This window comes from Erithacus rubecula, assembly GCF_903797595.1.
Source record: "Erithacus rubecula genome assembly, chromosome: 5".
Classification (NCBI taxonomy): Eukaryota; Metazoa; Chordata; class Aves; order Passeriformes; family Muscicapidae; genus Erithacus; species Erithacus rubecula.
The window spans coordinates 40,382,644-40,407,161 of record NC_136687.1 but is presented as its reverse complement, the minus strand read 5'-3'; the positions used below and the strand labels follow the sequence as shown (position 1 = coordinate 40,407,161).

General features: G+C 37.5%; 1 protein-coding gene across 2 annotated transcripts in view; it reads left to right on the top strand.

The window, feature by feature from the left end:
• Positions 1-9,741, top strand: part of LOC306801900 (putative RNA-binding protein 46) — a 31,709-nt gene extending 21,968 nt beyond the window's left edge. For both annotated transcript variants that reach the window (XM_079305447.1, XM_079305446.1), the window contains 4 exons: positions 220-687; positions 1,878-2,660; positions 6,683-6,742; positions 8,155-9,741. In XM_079305447.1, coding sequence (XP_079161573.1) covers positions 220-687; positions 1,878-2,660; positions 6,683-6,742; positions 8,155-8,180 — 1,337 coding nt within the window. In that variant the 3' untranslated portion in view covers positions 8,181-9,741. The remainder of the gene's footprint in view (positions 1-219; positions 688-1,877; positions 2,661-6,682; positions 6,743-8,154) is intronic.
• The last annotated feature ends 14,777 nt before the right edge of the window (positions 9,742-24,518 follow it).

Sequence of the window (24,518 nt, the reverse complement as noted above, 5' to 3'; positions counted from 1 at the left end):
CATACATTCCACTGGAAAAAAGCCCAGAAGATGGAGTTGAAAGAAATGCAAACTGTGGCTTTCTGGCATTTTTTAAATTTTTATTTAAACATAAAAGAAATAAGACATAATAGAAGAAAGTGTGCTAGTTTTCAATTGAGACCAAAAAGTAAATAACCCAAATTTGAACTGGGTGTGGGGGATAATTACTAAGATTGCTGCTGGACAATTTATTTTAAGGTTGGGAAGGTCCTCCACCACCTCGTGGATGTGAAGTTTTTGTGGGTAAGATTCCTCGTGATATGTATGAAGATGAACTAGTTCCTGTTTTTGAGAGAGCTGGGAAGATCTATGAGCTCAGACTGATGATGGAATTCAGTGGTGAGAACCGAGGCTATGCTTTTGTGATGTACACTACTAAAGAGGAAGCCCAACTGGCCATCAAGATTCTTAATAATTATGAAATTCGTCCAGGGAAGTTTATTGGTGTCTGCGTTAGTTTGGACAACTGCAGATTGTTTATTGGAGCAATTCCTAAAGATAAGAAGAAAGAAGAAATACTGAATGAAATGAAAAAAGTTACAGAAGGAGTGGTGGATGTCATTGTTTATCCAAATGCCACTGACAAAACTAAAAATCGTGGCTTTGCCTTTGTAGAATATGAATCTCACAGAGCAGCTGCAATGGCTAGAAGACGACTAATCCCAGGTAATACTGTAATTAAACTGTGTTTTTATGGGGAGTATCTATTTCCATAATGTGGGGGGATGAGATGGTGGATCATCCCTGTTTTCCATTCTTTAAGGTGTTTTAAGAGTTAAAAAACTGCAGTATTGCCTTTTGGCTAAGAATGACTTTGTTTTTTATGTTTTGTTGTTGTGGGTTTTTTTTAACTTTTTAAGAAGCTGCAATTTAAGTAGTTTTGAAAATTTGAAAATAGACATCAGTTTTATGTAATGTAGCTATTTATGCTGATAAGTATTTGCATGGGCACACATTCAGTTTTCTTGTTCATGCATGAGGGTCTGCACTGAAATTCTCTTAAAAGTGATCTTAGAAAGGAGAGTGCCTTGAATGTGCCCAGTATTTTCTCTGGATTGTCATGATTGATGTTATTTTCATTGCTCTGAAATATGCGAATGTTTCATATTTAAAAATACCAAAAAGTAGATCTTTAATATTTTACTAGAAAATAATTTTGAAAGAAAAGGAAAAGAAACTAAATATGCAAAAACATATACAATATACAAAATGCAAAAAGGCATATATATAATAAATATCATTATAATACTTATAATAATATGTATAATGCATTCAACATATAATTGGTATATTTTTTGTGTGTGTGTGTATGTATATGCAGAGTGGTGGGTGAAATACCTCTAGATCACTGAATGGAAAATAAACCAGTATGATATGCAAAATATATGTAAAATGTTGGGTTGGCATGAGTAACAAAGCAGGTTTGGTTTTGGATTTTTTTCTTTTTATTTGGGTTCTGGCATCTGCTGCAAGATAGAGTAAGAGTAGTGCTACAGATGCACATTCAGGTTCCTATTTCTTGGTGTTGCCCATGCTTTTTAAAGTGGTAATAATTTTGAAGAGTCTGTATTTAGTAGCTAGTTAAATACATTACTTTTGGTGTCCTTTTCTGTGTGTGTATATGCATGTCATAAAATCTTTTGTTTTGACAGCTTGTGGTACTAAATGAACCCAAAGGTAACAGAATGCTTGCCCTTTTTGCAGTCTCATTTAACAGTTTCAAGTAACTTAAGTAGATGCAGGCAACAAAACCCAGTTTCTTGTAGGATGTATTTGCTTTTTGTGGACGTAGGTGATAAGAATGATTATGCTTTCCTTAGCATGTTTCTTATTTATGTAATGCTTCTTTGCTGTAGGAACGTTCCAGCCCTGGGGTCATACTATTCAAGTAGACTGGGCAGATCCTGAGAAAGTAGTTGATGAAGAAACTATGCAGAGAGTTAAAGTATTGTATGTGAGAAATTTAATGATATCTACTACAGAGGACAAAATTAAAGCTGAATTCAACAAGTTCAAGCCAGGAGTAGTTGAACGTGTAAAGAAGTTGAGGGACTATGCTTTTGTTCATTTTTTCCACCGTGAAGATGCAGTTGCTGCTATGTCTATAATGAATGGAAAGTGCATTGATGGAGCCAGTATTGAGGTAACACTGGCAAAGCCAGTTAACAAAGAAAGTTCTTGGAAGCAACATTTTAATGGTCAGATAAGTCCCAGTTCTGAAAACCTTTTAGGGTTTCCTAACAAAGAAGATGGTGCTCAAAAATCCTTGGGGAAACCAGCAAATCTTTCCGTTCGTCTTAATGGTCAGCACAGTCCAGGGCCCCCTGAAGTTGAAAGAAGTACATACCCCATTTTTCCAGGAATAAAGCTTACTCCAATCAGCATGTATTCTTTAAAGCTGTGTCACTTCAGTTCTGCAGTAATGCATCTGGATTATTTTTGCCACAAAAATAGCTGGGCACCACCAGAATACTGCTTGTATTCAACCACAAGTCAGGATGGGAAAATACTTCTGGTGTACAAGGTGCTTATTTCTAGTATTGCAGATGATTCCCAGAATTATTTCATGCCAGAAAAGCTCTGTACAACAGTAGAAGATGCAAAGGAATTGGCAGCACAGTTCACACTTTTACATCTAGGTAAGCATAAACATTTTTGATTATATATGAAGAACTGAAGCTAGAAAAGTTACTTTTAAATTGTTCTTGGTATACATATCTTGGTGCACGTGTGTATTTTATATAAAGTGTAAAGACTTGGTTCTTGCGTCAGTTGAGTTTGGACCATCAGATGAGAGCACTGAGAAAACACTGTAAATATCTAAACAGTCCAATGCCAGGGTCATTTTTGCTTGCATTTATCTATTGGAATGATGAATCAGGAAGAATTAGGTGACATGTAAATAACTTAGGTTTAAGGTCATCTGTGAGATGATTACGGTGCTGACAATTCTTTTGAAAGTCTGTGTTATAGCATCTTCATATATTTATGTTGCATTTTTTAAAATCAGAGTGTAAGTACTAGAAGAGGAAATTTTTTATGTTATGAAATTGGGAGGGGGTTGGGATTTTGGTTGGGTTTTTTCCCTCACTTGTTCTAATTTTAATAAATTGGAAAAGTGATTGCAGTACACTGTTAAAATACTGTTGCCATTCTTCTCTTCCTAATACTGCTACTCAGCACCTGTTCTGGAAGTCTCTTGAAATGTATGTAGGCTATGGTGAGATTTCTCCTTTGGATGAGTTAATATCTGACTAACTTCAGGCTTGACTATGATGCCTTTTATTGCAATGCATGACAAATATGTAATCAAGCTTTTTCTTCTTGCTTACATTCTTTCTTCTCCTTGGGTTTGGATTTGGCATGGGCAAAAGGTTTTAGAGGAAGAAGAATCTCTGAAGCACATAGCCTAATACATTGTCTCCACTTCAGCAACCGTGTGCTTGGTTTGCATTAGTGGGCCACCTCCAGAAGGTGATGCTTTCAGATGGCCAAAGTGATTTTTGAATAATAAATGGCTAAATATCTGCATCTGCTTTTGTGCACACAGCATCTGACTAGTTGAGTGTCTGTTTCCATGTTTTTCTAGCTAGGAAAATTAGGGCCACACATTTATAACCACGTAATCCTGAACACGAAAGATAAACAAGGTACTAAACTCAAAATAGTGGTGTGAGACTCTTCTTAAAAGAAGAATAAAGACAGTTGCAGGTTTTGTGCTTTACCACATATCTGCCCAGTTTGCTTTCTCTCCTGTACTTCTCTGGGAAAGAATCAAGGGAACGATTAAAGTTAGATTGAGTGATTAATTACAGCTGTGGGCAAATCCTGATTGCAGTCTAAAAAAAAAATATGTATGCGTTAGATTTTTATCTCCTCAGTTATAATTACAAGTGCTATTGGGAAAAGGTTTTAAAGTGAATTGAAATTAATAGTATTCTAAAGCTTTTTAGCACTTGATTAGTCCATACAATCACAATTAATATGAATTGCTATTTAGCAGAATTCCCAAATACCAGGTTTGATTTTTGACAGCTGTCTACTTAATGGCCTAGTGCTAGTAATGCTGTCTTGTTATCTTTGAGTAATGGTTTGTTTTTTTTTTTCTTTTGATGGCCTCTGTGCATTCTGGTTTTTGAGGATTTGGGCCTGCAAAGAGCATACAGACCCCTGATTTCAAGCAAAGATACAAGGCTGACTTTTGAAAGATACACATCTTTCATATTGATTAAAAACACCCTTCTTTATTTTGGCATTGTTGTGATGCTGAAACATTACAAGGAGTCAAAAAGTAAAATTTCTTTCCTCTATCTAATCTAAAGAAGTTGTTTCTGTTCCAATTTAATATATATTCTGTGTTGAAAGAAATATCTGCAGGTAAAGAAGAGTTCTAAATGTGACAGAATCCTTCATTCCAGTGGAAGTGTTGCATGGTTTGACATGTTGAATGATGCTGATGCTGCTGATGGATGTATGGGTTTTGGTTTTTCTTTAGGTTTTGGGGGTTTTGTCTGTTTGGATGTTTTTAGATAACTAGCAGTGATTTGAGAAAAGTCTGAGTGTGTTTCTTGGAAGCAACTTAATATAAACGTGAGGGATAGGGAATTAGTCCCTAGACATAAGGACTAATTGTTTCTGATAAGTAACTTCTGTTACAGGAACCTAATTTTTTGGCCACTTAATTTTTGATGATGTGTACAGATTGGGTTTTGCTGGTTTTTTTTTTTTTTTCTTTTTAAAGCATATAACTAGTCTAAGGTAAGTAAATGAGAAAGGGGTGCTTTGATAATTAATCTCAAGGCATTCTGGCTTCGTTTTTTGGTTTGTTTTTTTTTTTTTTGTGGTATGCATTTCTGTATTTACTTTCACACATTACAGAATTCTTGGTTTTCACACAATTTTACATAGTACTGGTACACAGCAGTCTTAAGCAGACAGCAGTACAACAACTAGCCACTTGGTGTCACCTGAATATTTTGAAAATGATGGTTCTTAGAAAACAGAGAAAACTATGATGTCAGGGAAAGATTAATAAACTGTATTTTAATGTTACTAGATAAATCACCAATAGATCAAGGGAGTGAAAACACTCAGGCTTGTCTAAATGTGTGAAAATCACATGTCTGGGTGTCCTTTTGTGAGAAGGAGAGCAGTGCTACATGTTGAAATCTCAGAAGGTGAATGTTGTCGTGGGGGGATTGGGAACAGAATAGGGAAACACCTAAATGTCCTGTAGAAGACTTAGTACCTCTACCATTATTTTGAATCACATTTCTTCACAAATAAGTCTATGTCTTCAGGAGTTATGTCACACCTTAATGTTGCAAAATGATGCTTGGCTGTTAAATATCTCAGCCAGTTAGAAGCGCATGTAAGTCGTCCTACTCTTGTCTGCGCTGGAGGCTGGCTAAGTTCAGAGGCTGTATAGCTGTGTAATTAGCACACACTGATATTCACCTCTGCTCCAGAAACACTCTTAGTGCAGAGTCAATCCCGAAATAGGAGGTGTTATTATCATTTCAGATCAGTGATGTAGGTTTGTAGCTTATGGAATCAAACTGGCTCATCTACATGTCTTCGAAATACAGCAGAGGAAAATGTGAAATTGCACAGATATACTCAATTGTTGGAGAGCTCCCACCTCCCTTTCTTTGTTCAGAGTAAACATCTGGAGCCTGGAAAAGCAGAGCCTTCTTTCGAAAATGGTTGGTTGGTTGGTTGGTTTTTACTTGCTGCTGGTGGAATTCCACTAGTTTAAGGAGATACTAGAACATGTCAGAACCTATTTCTAGTCCTAAAGATAATACTCTCTATAGCTAAGGCTGAGTCCTGGGAAATTCTCTCCCTGTCAAGTTTGACTTAAGGGTGATGGGGAAAAATGGGAAAAGTTTCAGTAAAGGTTCCTGTTTCAGGGATCTGCCAGGTTTTAAATGGATGTTTCCCTATAGGGCATTCTTTGCACTTTCAACATGCTATTTCATGTTACATCTCACTCAGACACAATTTATGAAAATATTTTTCTAGGTAGAAGAGAATATTTTAAAGTATTTATAAGAAAATATACTAGTAAATCTTCAAGAAAAAGCCTTTTAATAACAACTATAGCAGATAAATAATAGTTTCCTTCCAGTTCCCCACATGTAAATTTCATAGTAAATGGTACTTAAATAGGGGGAGCAGGCATTTATCTTAGTACTATGAATTCACATGTTTAAACATCTTAAATACTTCATGCAGTAGCAGTTTACAAGTCACGGATAAAACTTTTACAGGCTAGTTCAAGAATTTGCATTTAGCATCTGTGTCTCAGAATGAAAGTATCTGCAGTTTGCTGTTCTAGATTTTGGACATCAAACCTAAAGGTCAAGTGAGATGGTTTTCATGTTTTGTTGTAGGAATTTTCTTTACTTAAACATTGCCTTGGTTTGCTTTATCAAAGTTAATTATATTGCTCTTGGAATGATCAACAGCCACAAATTGTAAGATTTTTTTTAAAAAAAACAGAAGTTGCTGGCTTTGTTTAGCAAATACAGATGATAAGTGATAATTCATGGTTTGGAGGCTTTTAGAAAGGCTCAGAATGTAGTATAAGGAGTTTTTTAACAGTTATCAAGTCTGAAATATTTATCAGATGACTTACACATAATGGTTTTTCTTACAGCCCCCGAGCAAGCATATATAACACTGCTGCCCCTGAATGCAGCATGGTGGGATAGCAAAGGTGAGTAAGCCTCTCAGGATTTCACTGCAGCTTTTTGCCCTCTCAAAGACATTGTCTTGGCAGCACTGTTTGCACTGTTCATTGGAGAAGTTGTACTTTCCTCACAGACGCAGCTCTAAGAAGGCTTGTAGCGATTCTCTGTTGCTTTTTCCAAAGGAGACCATGTCTCTACTGCCCTGTACATGCTGATGGATCACACAGTCTGATGTTCCTGTTGGTTGTGCAGGACAAAGGAGGGTTGTGGTTTTGACTCCAAGTAATTTTTCAGTAATTTCTTAATTATTTGCCTTTCCAGCTTGGGTTTAAGTTTATATACAGGAGTGGGAACTCTTCTTACTCTGGAAAACTTGGACTATTTTTTGGCTAGTCAGTTTCATGTAAAAGAGACTTTTGCCTCCTCTGACTTTTTATTGAATAGGCTATTCTGGATTAATTTAAGTGTGTATATCTGTCACTTCTGAGGCCTCCCCTTTGGTGGTTTTTTTGTTGTTGTTGTTGTTGTTTTTGGTTTGGTTTTTTTTGCTTTGTGGATTTTTTTTTCATGGCTTGAGAGTGATTTTTGAAATCTTACAAGGCAGTTTGAATATAGCATTAAATCCATGCTCTGTGTTAACTTTACTGCTGGAAGCTTCTAATCTCAGGCACACTGAATATTACCCAAAGATTCAGTTATTTTTCAGCTGCTGCTAACAAATACAAATTTGTAAATATTGTCCTATGGAAGAGAACTTGGAAGAGAGTACGTAAGACAGATACAGCAATATTGAACTATATTTATCTGTGAAATAAGATGTCTGCCTTCTGTAGAGTCAGTCACTTCAAAACAGGATATTATGAACATGTTTTTTTTCTACTGCACTGATGATCAGAACAAAGTTGGGTTTTGTCTGTGCAGTGTACATCAGGCAGAACTTGGTGCTTTGTTGAGTGTAGACTGTGATCTAAAATGTTAAATATGCAATATGAATGACTGCTGCAGGGATATGTATAATGTATGTAACTAATACAGCTCATAAAAATTATCTAATGTGCACTTGAGGGTTGTCTGCATTAATATTTTGTGTTCAGTGAAGGTGAAACAAAGGGTTATTATTGTGAAGCTCAGTTAAAAGTGTTTGTGTATCTATCTGATGAGAAAGTGCATTTGGTACTGAAGAGTGGGGTCCCTTAAAACTATAAGGGTCTTAGGAACAAAAGCCCTTTGAGAAGTTGGCTAAACATTTTCTTAATTATTTTGAGTTAGTACCGCAGAGGAAAGGGAGGGAAGAATGCAGCATTGGCATAAGACTGTGAATGCTTTTGTTACACCATTATCTTAAGTTCTTAATAGTTACTAGTCCATCTTGAAATGGATAATGCAGTCTGTTTGCTGAAATTAAAGTCTCCTTCCTTCTGCCCCTCTCTTTCTGCAGCCAGCTGTACACCCTACTTGGTTTGAATATCTCTGAAGAAGAGGAGTTTGGAATTTATTGCTTTGGATCTTGTAATGAAGAGAAAAAGAACAGCCCACTGATACATAATTACTGGAAATTGACATTCATTGATGAGTAATTTTTCAAAGCATGTGTATTAAGCATTTCAATTTAAAGATTAGTGAAATTGAATGTTAAATTGTTTTGGTTAGTTTGATTACATTTGGGTTTTAAAATACAATTAGTTAAAAAGATTTTTATTACCTGTAATAGTCTATACGACAGTAATTTATATTTAGTGTTGAAACAGTTTCCCACAATTCCTATTCTTGTATTTTCACACAAAATTTTTTCAGCTTCTATTGTATGTAATAAATCTTAAATGTTAAAAAATTCCATCAACAAAACAAAACAATAAACCATCAACAAAACCATTCTGGCAACCTTGCCTTTTCATACATAAACATGCATAATATGGAACGTAAATACTATCCTCAAGTTTGCTTCCATTAACTTGATGCAAAATTTTATAGGAAGAACAGGTCCAATAAAATTTTTGCTTCTGATATAGCAGTACATCAATGGAAAACTTGTATTTTGAAGGACTTTACATAATTGTACCATCAGGCTACATTTCTGTAGTCGTAACACTAAGGCTTAATACCTTGGTTAATTCTTGGAGACAAAAACAGGCAGAAAATTTCAACAGATACAGATTACATGTATTTTTATGTACAGCTCACTAGGTTGTATTTCCTGTTGTTAGCACCTCCCTGTTGGGATGTGTGTGCTTTCATATTCATAAAGGCCTTACTTTTATCCAGGCTCTCCCTTGAAAATAGCACCTGTGCTTGCCTGTAATAGCCAAGTGGAACAGCAGCTTGCTCACTTTATAATCAGGCCATGTTCTTCTTAAAAACATTGTTTAGCATTAAACTGAAAATAGTTTTTGATTTTTAAAATCAGATATATGTAATTCATTTTGAGTGAGCCATCTTTATTTTTATTGTGACTATTTGGCATTTCTCAGTCAAGTGCTTTATTTATTGAATGACAAAAGAAAAACAACCTTTTTTTTTAACCTTCTTAACAATCTGAAACTAATACTGTAGACCATTCTTACTTTTGGAATTTTATACATAGTTTCAGTTCATTGACAAGGAGTGGGCCAAGTGGTTAAAATGTCTAAGGGCCTCACCTATGCAAGTATTGTTTGTAAGCTGTTGTATCTGAAAATTGTTTCTCAGAAAGGAATATTATGTAGACAGAAAACAATGTAATGGAAAGATTTCAAGTTGAATAATTTTTCTTAAAAGCAATCAACCGTTGTGGTCCGCTATGTATTTTGGTTCAGTGTATTTCATCACCATATTAAATTGTCCTTTTGCTGGTAATTTTGGTGCAGTTATAGCAGTTTCATTTTATTTGCATTTGATATTAGCTACATAATAATTCTTTTACATGTTTGCAATTTCTAATGTTGAAATAATGTGTTTGACTTCTGTACACGAATTAACATTTATATTAAATTTATGCTGTTCATATTTGGTGTGTGCAAAATAAAAAGAAATTATTATTTTAGACATAGTACCTTCACAAACTTACTTGCAGGATTCACGTTGCTTTCAGTAATAAGAATCTTTGGCCAGAGGCTCCAGTGCTTTGCTGAACAAAAGGAAGAGTGATTAAGTGGCTGAGAGAAGCCTTGAAAAAAGAAAAGTAGTTCTTGAAAAGCAAGTTGGTTGATTAGCTTTTATTGCATGTGAAAGTTGTTAAAAGGTTAGGATTTCCTCAAAAACTCATGAGTAAAGGGAACAAGGAACTTGTTTAATCCATGTTTAAACCAAGTGGTTTCTAAGGCCAAGACAAAAATCAGTGTTTGTGATAGAATGATAGATTATAATGCTGATAAGATACCGGGTTGATAATTTGAAAGTATTTTCCTGGCAGCCTGAGAATTCTAGTCTTCAGACTGCTGAAATAAGCTTCATTTTATTTTTCAAGTGTCTTGATGAAGGCTCAGGTATTTGCATTTCTGATGGAAATCTGGACCAAGGAAACCTAGGTAAAATTGGTATTATTAACTGTTTAAGGAAGCTGTGGGCCAAGGTGCACAATGATTGCATAATATTACAGTGAATACCAGAAGAGCTGCAAACAAAAGTACCTCCTCAGGAGCTACAAAAGGAGGTACTGCCCAGTACTGTAGAAAGGCAGGGGATTGCATTTTTCAGGTGTGTAATTTCCTTTTTGATCAGATTTCCGACTGTGCTGGTGTCTTTGAGGCAAAACAAACCCCCAAACTAGCAAATCCCATCATTATTAACATGAGCATGTATCTTGGCAATTATTTTTGGTATTTTCAACATATGTGACAGTACTAAACCATTATCAAGCATCTGAGTGTAATGACTACTAGGCTGATGCCAGCCAAATACAACCCTCAAGCACAATTTGTCTTTGTTCTGCAGCTAAGAACAGCGGTGCAAGGAATAAGCAGCTGAATCAGCAGTAGCATGCAGTTGCTGTAATTCAGGCTTTTTGAAGTTTATTTAAGAACACATCATTAGAAATATCAGTGTGCAAAATTGCAAGCATATTTTTCATGCTTATAAAAATTTCACTGGAGCTTATTAACCTTTGGAAAATAAACCACCATGTATTTCTTCTGAAATGTTGTCACAAAACACAGTGTTGCTTTTTTTTGTTTTTACATTACTTTCGTATAACCTAAGAAGTAAATTGGTCTATGACCCTGTTTTGTAACTGGTGCAGAAACTAAAAGTCTTTCTAAGAGTAGGGGTGAAAGAGAGTAGACTTTGCTGAGGTGAAGTTCTGTAACTTAGAGTACATCCACTGCATCAAAACGTTGCCCTAAGTAGGAAAGTGAAGTCTTTATTATCATTTTCATCTATTTGCCTTTTTTTTTCCCTCCTCCCTCTATTACTACTATCTCGTTTTTTCATGGGAAGGGAAAAGTAATTGGGATGGGGGAACCAAAACTACTTGTCACCCAAAGTTAACATCTTACATAACAACAAACATGAGTTAGTAAATTAATGGAAATTTCTATTAAATATGAAACAGTATTAAAGAGCAAGTAATCTGGACAATACTAGGTTAATGCACACTCTTGAGGTAAAAGCAATCCCCTAGAAGTCAGTTTTTCTACATCCACTCTTTCAGCAATTTTTTAGTAGTTTCCATGTATAACAAAGAATGATTAATTTATCATCTCTTCACAATATTTAGTGTCCAACTTAGTGGACAGCCACAGGAAAGAAAACAGGTAATGGTCCGGCAGTCTCAAATACAGCTTTCCTGAAGTTAGAGCTTGAACATGCCCCAAACAGCCAGGAAAAGGGAAGGCTTGAAGCAGTCATTGACAGCTCCTTTCTCTACTACCCATAGTAGAGAAAGTACCCATAGTTGTTCACCACACTAACAAGGAACCCCCATGGATTGAAATCATTCCATGTCTGTGACTAAATTGTAAGAGACAGAAAGAGTAAAATGGCTTAATCACAGACTGTGTTAGTAACCCTTAACCTCCTCAGGAGCCAGGCCCATGCTGCCATGAAAGTGCTCAAGCCACCAGGATGCACCTGCTATCAGGAATAGCACCAGGGACGTGGGATCCAGATGGGACAGACCTTTTCCAAAAATACATTCTGCACAACTACCATAGAGAAGCATATAACAATCAAAATTCAACCAACTGTCAAACGAATTTTTAGAATTCTAGAATGCAAATAGCTGCTCAAGGGAATGGAAAGAAAATCTTACGTACTGCTTGAAGGCAGGTGACATTTCAAGAATTTTAAGAACACAAATGTCTTCCATAAGATCCCACTTCAGGCTTTGAGCATTTTTTCTGCACTGCCCGAGGCTGTGGCTGCTACCAGCTAAAAGCTTCCTGCAGAGGGAAGTGTTCACTAGTATATGAGAACAAAATTCATGCAAATACTGGTCCCTGCAGCAGCCAGGCCTTTCTGTCTCTGCTCGATGGATTTTACAGCAAGGTAGGGGAAGAACAATTCTTCCCATTTCCAAATAACCTTTTCACAGGCAGAATTTAGTACTTGCAACACATTCCTAGAGGAGACAAGTAGGAAGCTAGATTCAGATACATGAAGGAAGAGACCTGTAACTCTTCCCTACTCGTCTTCTTTTTTTTCCCCAATGTGATAAGGATGACGGTTGTTTGTAGGTACCTAATTTAACATTGGCAACTTCAGCATAATTGAGGAAGAATAGCATCTCTTGGGAAAGTGTATCTGGGCTGAGGGCAGGAAGCTATTACAATCAGTCTTCCAGGAATTAAGTAGTTCTGACAGAGGAGGAGGAGATGCTTCAGAAACTTAAAAAGTAAAGAAGAGGTTGAGTGTAAGCAAAAAAACCAGCCAACCAGCTCCGGATCCCTACAGGATGACAACAGATTTGGAGTACCATACAAAAAGGTCTAAGTGTTAAATTCCAGTTATCTCTTCTTGGAGAAAACTGAATGTGCTATTCATGGAATCCAAAATATTTAGTTTTTAATGTGCTGTTTTTATGCCAGAGATAGAGGTAGGTCAGAAAATGGTTAACAGCTGGTTTGTAGCACTAGCTTTTTAAGGAGGCGTGTGGAGCAGTTTTAGGGTGAAAATAACAATCATAGGAACACTGGTGAACGAGTTTGTTTTTTTCTTTAAATTAGACAAAAACATAAAAAAGGTAACTCCCCATCCTCCAAAATCTCACCTCTGCTATCTAAAGCAACATTCATGAGAGAAAACTGCCTGAACATTCTTTAAGGCATGTATTTTGATGAGACTTTCACTACATATTTTTCCTTTAAAAAAACATACAGTTTTCAGCTACCATGAAATTGTATTTATTTTATCCATTCATCCTAGTCAAGAATTTAAGCTATGGAAAGCGACAGAAACAGACACATCACCCAGTTTGTCCAGCAGTCCACATCATCCCATTTCACATACGGCCCAGGAGCCAGCCCAGTAACAGCTGATAGAAGCACATCTTCTGGAAAGGCAGCAAAGTCCACAATACGTTGAATCTTGCACTATATATTGGACCAGGGTGTCCTAACTTTAAACAGGCACAGTACTTTACTGCAAAAATACTTGATTTCTCCAGCATTCAGAGGGTATTTTCTGCTGATAACCACTCTGGCTTTGAGCTTAACAGATTTTACAAGCCACCTCTTAGTACGAGTGGTTCTGGATACTGGTAATAGCTATCAGCTGTATTTTCCTGCCTTTCTTTTCACCATCACATGTGTCACTTAGATAAGTAACTAGTCAATTACTGTGAATAGCACTGTAGGGGGACTCCAGCAAGTCATGGAGCAGATGGAACTCAGCTCTACTTAGCTCTGGTGAACCTGAGTGGCAGAGTTCACAAGCTGGTCATGGTGAGAGCTGGGTGTTTAGCAGAGCTTGCTCCCCTGATTTTGATTTCTCTCACCTGAAGGAGGGATGTGGCCTACAATTTACAGAACCTCAGGGACTGAACTGCTGGTGGAACCACTGCTCTTAGGTCTCTGAGAGGAATGAAGCCAGGTGCTCTCACTGGAGAGTTCAGAATAAATGTGGATGCAGGCATTCACAGGACAGAATGTCTGACTGCCTGAGAAAGCAATTTAGACAAATATGTGTATTAAAAAAAATAAGAATATGAAGTATTTTCATCCTAATGCAGAAGAGGAATTCTTCAAGAGCTTAGATATTGTCATTTGTGTAAACAGTTCTTATTTAGGCTCTTCTAATGCTAGGGGTTAAGGGAGGTGTAGTGCATGCTGTAACATTTAGGGTAGGCATTTCGTGAACCATCAAATACTTCTGTACACAGCTGGCCAATGGGTTAATGCTGCAGTCTTAGGAAAGCTCAGCTTCCAGTTTTCTTCAACCATATTACAAACCCTGATAAAATCAAGTAGGCATATTTGCTTTTAGGGCTGGTGTAAGGCTAGCAGAAGATTCCTGCTGCAGTAGAGTCTGCTGAATTTTGTTGTCCTACCCTAGAATTCTTTGCCAGAAAAGTATGTTGTTCCATTTCATGCTGAATTTATGCCTGTTAAATCCATTTCAACAGCATGACATACCAGTATTTCATAATGAAAAGAAGCTACTCTCCTATATGAGGTATACTTTCATTTTTTCTAAGTCATTTTTCTCTAAGTTTTCAGGAACCCACTGAAACAGGGAGATGTCAGACAATTCTGGATAGTGAAAGCTTTCAGTGAAGAGGACTACCTAATCAGACATCCCACAAGGTTTTAACAGCCTCATTATTACAGGCTAAGCACTAGTAGTTTGAAACCTTTTTTTTTTTTTTATGCCAGCCAGAGTGAAAAGATTTCTTTTTAATGTGTTCACATCCTAGTGTGCAGTTTGTCAAACAGAAGTCAGAAGAGATGGGAGAGGCATCTAATCAAGGAGAAATATATGTACTAGCAGCCTGAAGAGGACAACCAATGTAACTCAAGTAAACTTTGTCAGTATTGTGTTAAAAACTTTATCAATGATTTTTAGGAAACATTTTTAAAATTTGCCTTTAAATAATGTTTACTCATATTCATGGTAGTTTAACCATAAATTTAAAAAAAGCAGTTTGTTTTAATGTAATTTATTTAAAATAAAGTACTGTTGCATGGGAGGGAGTTGCAGAGAATATGGGAAGAGTAGGAATAAAGATCTAGAGTACCAGTAGGCATTTTTAATTTCATTACACAGATAACTATTTCATAACATTTGAAAACCTGCTAGATTATTAAAATTCTTAATTCCAGTTTAAGCAGATGTTTGACAATAAATGAGAATATCCTACCCAATCTAACTCAGTGTAGATAAGATTTGGATATAATACAGCTTCTAAAATTGAATTATGATCACCTTTTTCACTTGCTCTTTGCTCTTTTTCTCTTTTTGACCTAATTTCCAAGACAGTTCACCAGACTGAATCTTGAACTTTCTCATCAGCTTTCTCTGAATTCTCCTCTCCTCATTGCTATTCATAATTTTGTGGACCTTCCTTGGCATTTTTCCTCCCTCAGATATTTTTCTGTGTCATAGATTCATTGAATACTTTGGGTCAGAAGTGACCTTTCAAAGATCATCTAGTCCACCCTGTCCTGCAGTGAGCAGGGACGTCTCCAATTAGATCAGGTTGATCAGCACATCATCCAGCCTGACCTTGATCCTTAATTATTCTTTCACAGTAGGCTTTAGTCTACTCCTGTATTTAAGTGAAAACTATTTGATAGTTTTTCCTCATCAACTGACATTGTTTTCTTCTTTAAAAAGAAAACCAAACCCCAGCACAGTCCTCAAGCATATTTATTCTGATTCCTTTACTTTAAATCAGTGCCAACTTCTCTTAGTTACACTTTTTGATACCAAAATATTCTCTCATGTGTTTCAAGACTAACTCAAGCAGACTATGTTCATCTTAAAGAATGCTTTTGAGATCAGGACCTGAATATCACTTTGAATATGAATTCAGCATCATTAGCACATGGGCTCCTGCCAGTTCTGCTGTGTCTGTCGCTTGTTATATTTTCTCATATCCTTGAGACCCAGCAACAGAGTGCTGTTGGAAGCTTACATAACGAATTTCTGCAAAATGTAATCTAGTTCTTTTCATGGTGAGTAATCTTTTACAGATGTTGTTTTACAAATGGAGAGTTTAATGCATCTGCCACTTCTCTATGTCTTTGGCAAGTGAAGAAATGGTACTGTGTGATCTTTGTATATATTTTGTATTAATGTATGTTATAAACAGGTACTGTGGTAGTACAGTATCTGTAGAATTATTTTAAGTGTACAAACAATTGATTAAGCACCTGATAAGCTTTCCGTGTTCATTATCTGGCCAGTTCTGGAAGATACAAGGAGTGGATGGAGAAATGTATAAAACAAACAGGTCAAAGGCAGCCAAAGTCTCTATTAAAAATGAAGTAGGAGATTGCAAGAAGTTAGAATCAAAGTATATAAGGAAGTATGTTAAAGTTCATCATTAAACTGGTCTCCAGGTGCCAGAAGCATGTATATTGCATAAAAATCCCCAAAGTGAAGAACAGCTTTGTGAAATGAGATTTCAAGTAGAAAGAGACAGACCATCATGCATATCCACTTCACTGCTAGCAGTCCCAGGCTAACCTAGTTCTAGAGTTAGTTCCCTAACCCAGGACACACCCAGTTTTCCACAATGTTCAGGTGAGCTACTGTCCCTAAAAAACTCTTGCTGCACAACAGAAATCCCTTCTCCAGAGTATCATCTTGATGAATGACTGTCAAGCTTTAGAGAATTTGTAACAGAAATAAATGGCCATTTAGTTTTATATTCTGAACTTTGCCAGCCTCTAAGTGGTTTCAATTGAAGTTTTTCAAAAGCAAGTGCAGGGCCAGGACAGTAGGGCAAGATCTTTCCTAGTTATGAAAGAGGGGAAGCTTAGTAGTGATTTCCCTTCCTACACTGCAGACTTGCCTTCCATCCTTCAGAGCTTCAACTTTTCACCTGCCTGAGCTGTCCTCACCACAGTGTAAATGCCTCTGCCAGTCTCTTTCTTAGCTCGGGAGAGAACAGCAGCACTCTCTAAGTCCATGCTGTTTCACATCCATTCCTGCACTATGTCCAATTAGAGATGGATTTTATTTATAATGTACAAACTGAGAATTCAAGACACATTAAAACATGCTTCTTTTTGCTTCTGAATATTCATTCTTTTATAGCTTCCAGTCTTGGACATGTCTGATGCTTCCTGTTGCCCACAGGCCTAAGAGTACCCAGACATGGTTAAGTATGGTTAAGTCCTTGATGCACCACAGAGTTCAGAGAACGAGGGAGAGAGGTTTCAAATATCTGACTGCAAGAAAGACAGAGTGTCAGGGAGTTGAGATAATTCCAGATCCCCTGCTGAAAGCGATAACAGAGGGCCTGCAAAGCCCTTGCCAGCCCTCAAGGTAGATCAGCCTCTCTAATTGTTCTGCTAAGCAGTGGAGAACCAAAAAGATTGTGAACAAGCAAGATTTAATGCAAGCACCAACCCAAGCCAGAAATAAACATTTGGTACATTTATTTGTAATGCACATCTAAAATCTGACTTAAATGAGAAAATAAATGCATTATTATATTGAAGATAAAGTGTCCTCAACCTGGAAATGTTCCAGTCATCAATGACAAAATTTAAGGTTGCAGGACAGACAGTAACATGATGTCTTGGCCTGAAAATATGATAATTTCCTTCTGAGGAAAAATAATTCAAAACAAAGACATTCATATATAGCTTGGAGAAAAGTGTCAAAGGGATGGTAGTTCTAGAGGGAGTAGAGAAAAGATTATGAAAGCTAAGTATGAATATTTGCCTAAGCACTAATTTAGTATGAGATAAAGAGATAATTCTACAACTATTTTTTCCAGTAGATACAAATCAAAATTTTGGAGAAGTAAAAGAAAGACACTGATCACTTATATTCCTTCAAAACATGGAAGTGAGTTCTTAAGTTGTATCTGGATCAGATCCTGAAGTCTTGAGCAATTATCCTTTAACATAGGGAAAAAATCCCAAGAAAACAGGTTTGCTTGTGACTTCTGTGCTAGGTTCTTCCAGAAATTTCTATTGTTTGGGGTTTTTTGTTTGTTTGTTTGTTTGTTTTGTTTTTGTTTTTTTAACTAGAGTTTTCATGCCATGTGCTGACTTATACCGAAAAAGCACATTAGACCTCAGCTGGGAAGAATGTGAGTGCAAATCTGACAGGGGAAAAGCTCATTTTCTAGTTTTTTCAATCTACATAGCTTTCAAAACCTTGTTACCATTAAAGTAAATTTCTGATATGACCACACTATTCCTATAAAAAAAATCCTGATGGCAACCATGGGAAAAACGTCAGTAACTCAAGCTAGGCTTTGAAGGCAGCTGAGCTCAGTGACAGGACTAAAGGCAGCAGTTATGTGAGAAGTGAAACAAGGTATCATTATGAATTCTTGTACATACAAGGTACCAGACTGAGAGCAATACCTAACAGTCATTACTCATACCAGCCAATGATGACAGGATGACAAATGGTAATCTCAATTAGGGAGACAGTGAAAGCTCTGATTTTTCAATTAACATACAGCTCTATCAAATTAAAGATACCTATTTTTTTTTTAATGGTGGCTACTTTTATCTCCAATTTTGCAGTACCTGCTACTAAGTGAAGAAATTTAGAGGTTTTCAAGAAACAGACTCTCATGTGATAATGAGCTTTTTTTCCCCCACAAAGTACTAATACTGTCATAACCAAAGGCACTGCAATAACATTTCAGTTATGCAAGTAATTTGTAAGATTTAGCAAGTGAATGCCTACATTCACTAACCCTAAAGGATGAAAAAATCAGTCTCAAGTCTGCCATGGCTTTGCTCATCTGTGATGGACCAGAAGCTGCATGCAGTAAAACACTTCCAGAGCAAAAACTCAATGAAAAATGTTTAAAATAACAACTGTTTTTAAAAAATGTGCACATCGAATAAACCTCAAATGTGTGCTTATAATCCCATACCCTGAAATAACCAGACAAAGAACAAAGAAGCAAGGCTTGGCTTGAAGATTTTTTTATTATTTTAGATTTTTTTTTTTTTTTTCTGTTGAAGACAAGTTTAGTAGAGAAAGCTAAGGGACAGAACAATGCCAGCCATACCCTGACCCACACAGGTGAAACCCAGGGCACAGAGAAGGGTGCTGCCCTCCCAAGCAGTGTCTGCGGATGCTGCCATTGCCAGCAGCCAAAGGCTGCTCCATGGAAATACTTGCCTTAATGGGAGCCCCAGGGACGATCAAGGACCGTAAATATGCAAAACCTCACAAATGTACAATGACTGCTCAAAAGGTAGGGATTTGGTTAACTTCCAGCTTTAAAAGAAATAAAGACTGCCTTTCAAGGCACTAAGGCAGGCACATTCTACCAGTTCTCACTACATTTTGAATAACTCCCCCATCTTCTCTCCAGCAGGAACAACTCCTTACACTTGCTGTTGCTTTGAACTGAGGTCTCCTCAGCACACAGGCTCAGAAAATGAACTTTTAAAAGATTAATGTGAAAAGTAGTAATTCTAACTCTTTGGGTAAGAGATTCGTCAGACCAAGAAAACAAACAAAAAAAAGGCATTCTAAATATCAGACTTAATTGGTCCAGACAGATGAACTATAATTTTGCAGCAGCCTGGGATGCAAAAAATGAGGCACACCTGCTACTGGGCAGGGCACCATTGTGCTCAGAGTGCCAGTTTATTCTAGTCAGGGCAGGAAGCAACTCCCTACAGCACTAGCACCATCTACTGTGGTTTTTGCCCCTCAGATTTCACCAGGAATACTTACCCGAGCCAAAAGGGTTTGATTGATAGGTTGTAGCACAGGTCCTGCAAATTCAGCCTTTAGATGTAAGGAATCTTGGCAAGTTGTAGCTCTGTACCCTGAATAATTTACCTCCCCTTCTAGATGTGTAGTCTGCTGTAAACAGGGGTCGCGGTTTCGTGACAGTTCTAACCAGGCAGAATTACCAATTCAGTGCAGTGGTTTTCGTTTGGCAGTTTGAGATTTCCTGGCCAATGCACCAATTTATGTTGTCAAGTTTAGTGTTGGCCAAATCACCAGTGCGCCCACTAGAATTATTTACTCATTTCCTGCTGTGAGATAGGATTAAGAGGAAGGCAAAATAGGCTCAAACTTTAAAGGCACAAAGAAAACACTTTATTACTACATAACCTTTCTGTCTCCTCCCCTCCAGGGAAGCTAGTGAAGGATGCAAAAGGATGCCTGGGCAGTATGTCAAATCTATCCTTGTAGATACTCAAAACTCCCCTGGACAAGATCCTGAGTGCCTGATTTGACTTTAGATATTGAATGTGTTGGAGCAAGGGTTGGACTACAGATCTCCAGAGATCCCATCTAACTTGAATGAGGACCCAGAAGAAAAACCAAACACAGAAGAATAACCAAATAAAATCCACTGGTTATCCAAATGGAAGATGGCAATGGCTGACCATGATCAGCATCACCAGCATTTCCAGAAGGTAACAAAATTTGGAAATAAAACAGTTGTGAAAGGTGTGAGATTGAAGTACATCCTTGCAGCCTTCTCTTCAGTTCAACCCATTAATTACAGGCAGGGGAAATTATCAGGCAGCCCTTTGCCCCCCATTTGAGATACCGCCCATGGTTACTTCTCAAGGACAAAAGATATTCAGTACAACAGGAGTCCTGGCAATGCATGTGGAGTAAGTCTGCTTTTCACTGGGCTGTGGGAAAAGAAAAGTTTGTCTCATAACATCTTGGAAGCATGCAGTTTCCTTTTCTTTCTGTCCTGCACCTTCAAAAAGCTCTGCAAACTGAGTTTCATAAGTAAAATATTTGTTTGCTTTAACCTTAATCTGACTTGAACTAAAATGAGTCTCTAGATGTTTAAAATCATGTAAAATTGCTTTTATGTACGCCTCATAATGTATCAGAAAAGGTATAAATTGCATTCCTGACTAAGTGCTCCAGGGTTGCAAAGTTGGCATCATGGTAGTGCTCATTTGTGTGGAATTTTCCAGTGAAGTACATAATGTAAAGACCTGCAAGGGTATCCCTGCAGTAGGCTGGCATGCCAGCAAGAAATACACCTCAACGCTGAAGGCTCAAAGGCCTGCACCATTTTTTGTAAGAACTTGTTAGAGCTTGGTGACAGCTTGGGGTGAGGAGAAATCAGCTTATGTTTTTCGTTTTAGTATGTCCAGCACATGCATTAGCTTTTCAGAGCAGTACAGTTGTGAGAGCAAGCCTATGTGCTGGAGACTGGGAAAAGTCACTTCTGAGTCACATCACAATATTTATTGCATTTACTACACTACAATTTGTAGCAAGTGATTGTACAAGTTTCATTTAGAGGGCATAGCTGAAATCCAGTTTCTTCTTTCACGAGCTATACCAAAGAATATTTGTTTGATATGACCAAAATAAAGAGATCTGTGAAGTATTTAATGATTTAAACAGAACTCCAGCAGAGCCACAAGCTAGAATTAAACAAGTTAAAATTTATGTTTACATCTCCTGATATCATGCCTGATCAGCATCCCATTGTGATCTGGGACATGCTGACAAAAGATTCAAGCTAACAGACATAATGATGTCTTTTATTAGATACATAGTTAACTACTGTATAGGCCACTATTGGTTTGTGTCTCAAAGAAACTTTCAGTCTCTTATATGGAGATAAAATGAGACAGTTGAAATATTTCTGACTTGATTTAGCAGCTCTTTGCTCTTTTCAAATAAGCACCACCAGCTGCCACAAAAGAGGTTTCTCTTTTTAGGAAGACCATGAAACCTTTCAGGATGCTAATGAAGAGAGTGGAGCATCCAATTCCATTCCCACCATGAGCCAAGTCCCCTTCTTATTGCTGACCACCATTGCTCAGTTACTATGACAAGGATTTTCCCCCGAGATTAGGTTTTCTGAATTAGGACTTTATCACATTATCCGACCAAGGTTTAATTACTGCCAGTTTTCTCCTCTATGCTCTTCCTGAAACAGTTTACATAGCTGTCTATTCCTGAAGTTCACAGACAGTAATCTTACCCCCACCTCCCTTTAATAAAAGAAAGGACTAATCTTTTTTTTTTTTTTCCCCCCGTGTCCATACATAATTGATTCAAACCCCAACACCACTAACTTCTATCAATATGTTGAAATTTTTTGTCATGGGGTTTGCTTTGAACTTTGGCTGCTGGAGCTAAAAAAAGCCCCTCTCTAACTTAACCAATTAAGGAATGTATTCCTACTGAGCTAGTTACAAAGGAAACTTGTAAAGATGCCTCAGGGGAACCCTGGCATCTCAAAAGCCAGAGAAGAAATAAAAATGTATCAAGCATGCTGCATATTATTTTAATGCAATTTGAAGTGTCTCAGAAGTTTGTAATATTGCAGTAAGTGCATGGTTTGGTGAACACAGGACTCTCTGGGTATTTTTTATCCATTTAGTTTTCCTGCCACTTTTCCAAGACTGTTTCTATTTGTCTTTACAAATTGTCTGAGCAGAGCCATCTGTCAAATACAGAAGCAGAGACACACAAACACAGGGAAGTTTCCAGGCTCTGCCTGCCCCAGTCAGCAAGGCCACTGCTTCTGACTTAGCAAATCTATAACTCCCCTTGGTCTCTCCCAGGAAAGAGCAACTGGCCAGCACCAAACCTTCTCCAGCAATGCTGTCCCTCTCATCTCAAGCAATGGCTCCACTTTCTTGAGGAAAATCCCGAGGGGAGGCTGATGGTAATGGTATATCATCAGGTGAGCTGTTCTTCAGTGCAAACAACTTCCAGCTGTTTTCTTCCTCAGTTTTCCCAATCCACGACTGGATGTGTCCCTGTGTTTGTACAGTTAGAAGCCTTCAGGGTATCCAGCTGCTCCCAAGGTGCCACATGTAGCTCAAAGCCTATTTCTGTCAGGCCCATGAAAACTAGTGAGCTATCCTGGATAACTGCTGAGGCACTTAGTTCCAGAAGACCAGCTATCAGTCTCATTTATTGGCATAGTGCTGCACTGTAGTGTTGTAAAAACCACTAAAAGGAAAACTGCTTGGATGGAGTAACATGAAATATGCTTTCTAGCTTGTTTCTGTACTCCTTTTTGCTGAATGAAAGTATCTCAGAGGCAGCAGTAGCAATTTCATGCCATCGTTGTCCCATTTGCACTGGGTGCACCTAATATATTGTCCCCTTTGTTTCCCCACAGACACCCATTTCAAGTCTCACCTCATAGTGGCATTTTCATTAGCAATTTGCAGCTATGATACATGCCAAACCAGAGTTCTCATTTTCACCAGCATTCTATATTATCAAATGGTGGGGGCTGGTGACACCTTGAGTGGACAAATTTTTGCTGTAGTTACATTGCATGACTCACTCAGTACTGGTGTTGAAATCCCAGATTTTTCGGTGCATGTGATTGTTCTCCCCACCCATGACTGCCAGCAGGATACAAACACCTGCAGTTTTTATCTCACTTCATCTTACGCAGTGCCTCCTGAAACACAGAATTAGTTGCACACATGTAAGGCCTAAGTGAATACACAAAGCAGAAGCCTAAGTACAGGCACACCCCCACAGGCTTGATGCCATGTGAAATCTGCAGCAGCATCCTTTTCCAGCATGAACATCAAAAGAACTGCAATGTGCTGGAGGCCAGCTTGGAAAAAACACTGACTGCATATAATGAAAGCCAGGACAAGAGAGGGCAGAAGAGCTCTGGCTAAAGCAGCCAGCTCAGAAAGCAGCAGTGATGCTGGAGCAGGACATCAGTGGTGGTCCCTATGGGTCCAGACAATTAGCATCTCTTGGGATCAGGTGCACAGAGAACCTGACATAATTCCAATGAGTATTTATAGTTTATTAGTAAAGCAGATGAAATGGAATGAGCATTAGAAGATCCCATCTAATCCTCTTTGCAAATTAGTTTTTATAAGATGTAAGACTTGTATATGATTTCTAACATTCAGAATTAAAGACAGTTATTTCAGATTAAGCTTTATTACCACGTTCAAATGAACTTGCTCATGATGAGTTTTTTTGGTCCTAAAAAAGACATATAAATGCAAATCCAGGGATCTTCTTCAGCTGCTTAGTATTAATGTCCAATTATGACTTGAACTGAGCTAAAACTGAGTTACAGGTCACTCTTTCAGGAAAAAGAATCCACAGTTTTGGGAAGATGTGTCTATTTTTTTGTTGCATAAAACCTGTTATAACTCTCTTGGCTAGTGCAGCTGTTATTTCCAATGCAAAAACTATTATCTCAACACAGAGAAAAAGGCTTCGCGTGAAAACAATTAAAAGAAAGGTCTTAACTTTAAAAATATATATTTATTGAAGTTTGTTTATTTTGGTTAAACTAATAAGGATTATGTCTGTCACTAAGAGTTTAAATGGCAAGGTTAATGTTAACTTTTACATTTTTATGTTGGCCAGAATCTGCTATAGAAAAGAGTACTGTCTAGTACAGTACTGTCTACTGGGATACAAACCTGCAGCAAAAATCCCTGTTTAGGGTTTATATCTTCTCACACATCATCCAGCAGCCGTGAGTCTAAGGTGACACCATGGAGAGATACAAAATACACCATCTTGCTTATCCACATCCATCTTGTGACATTATCAGACACCAGTAAATAGCATTAATATTCAAGTTTGCCCTAAAAAATACCTGTGTTGATTTCTTAAACTGTTTACTGGGCAACAAGTTACAAATGAAGATTAGCTAATTTTAGCAGAGGTGAATCAGAGATCTGCAGGGGCCAGCCAAATTCAGCATTTGACTGTATTCTTTGTTTACTGCAGGCTCTTGAG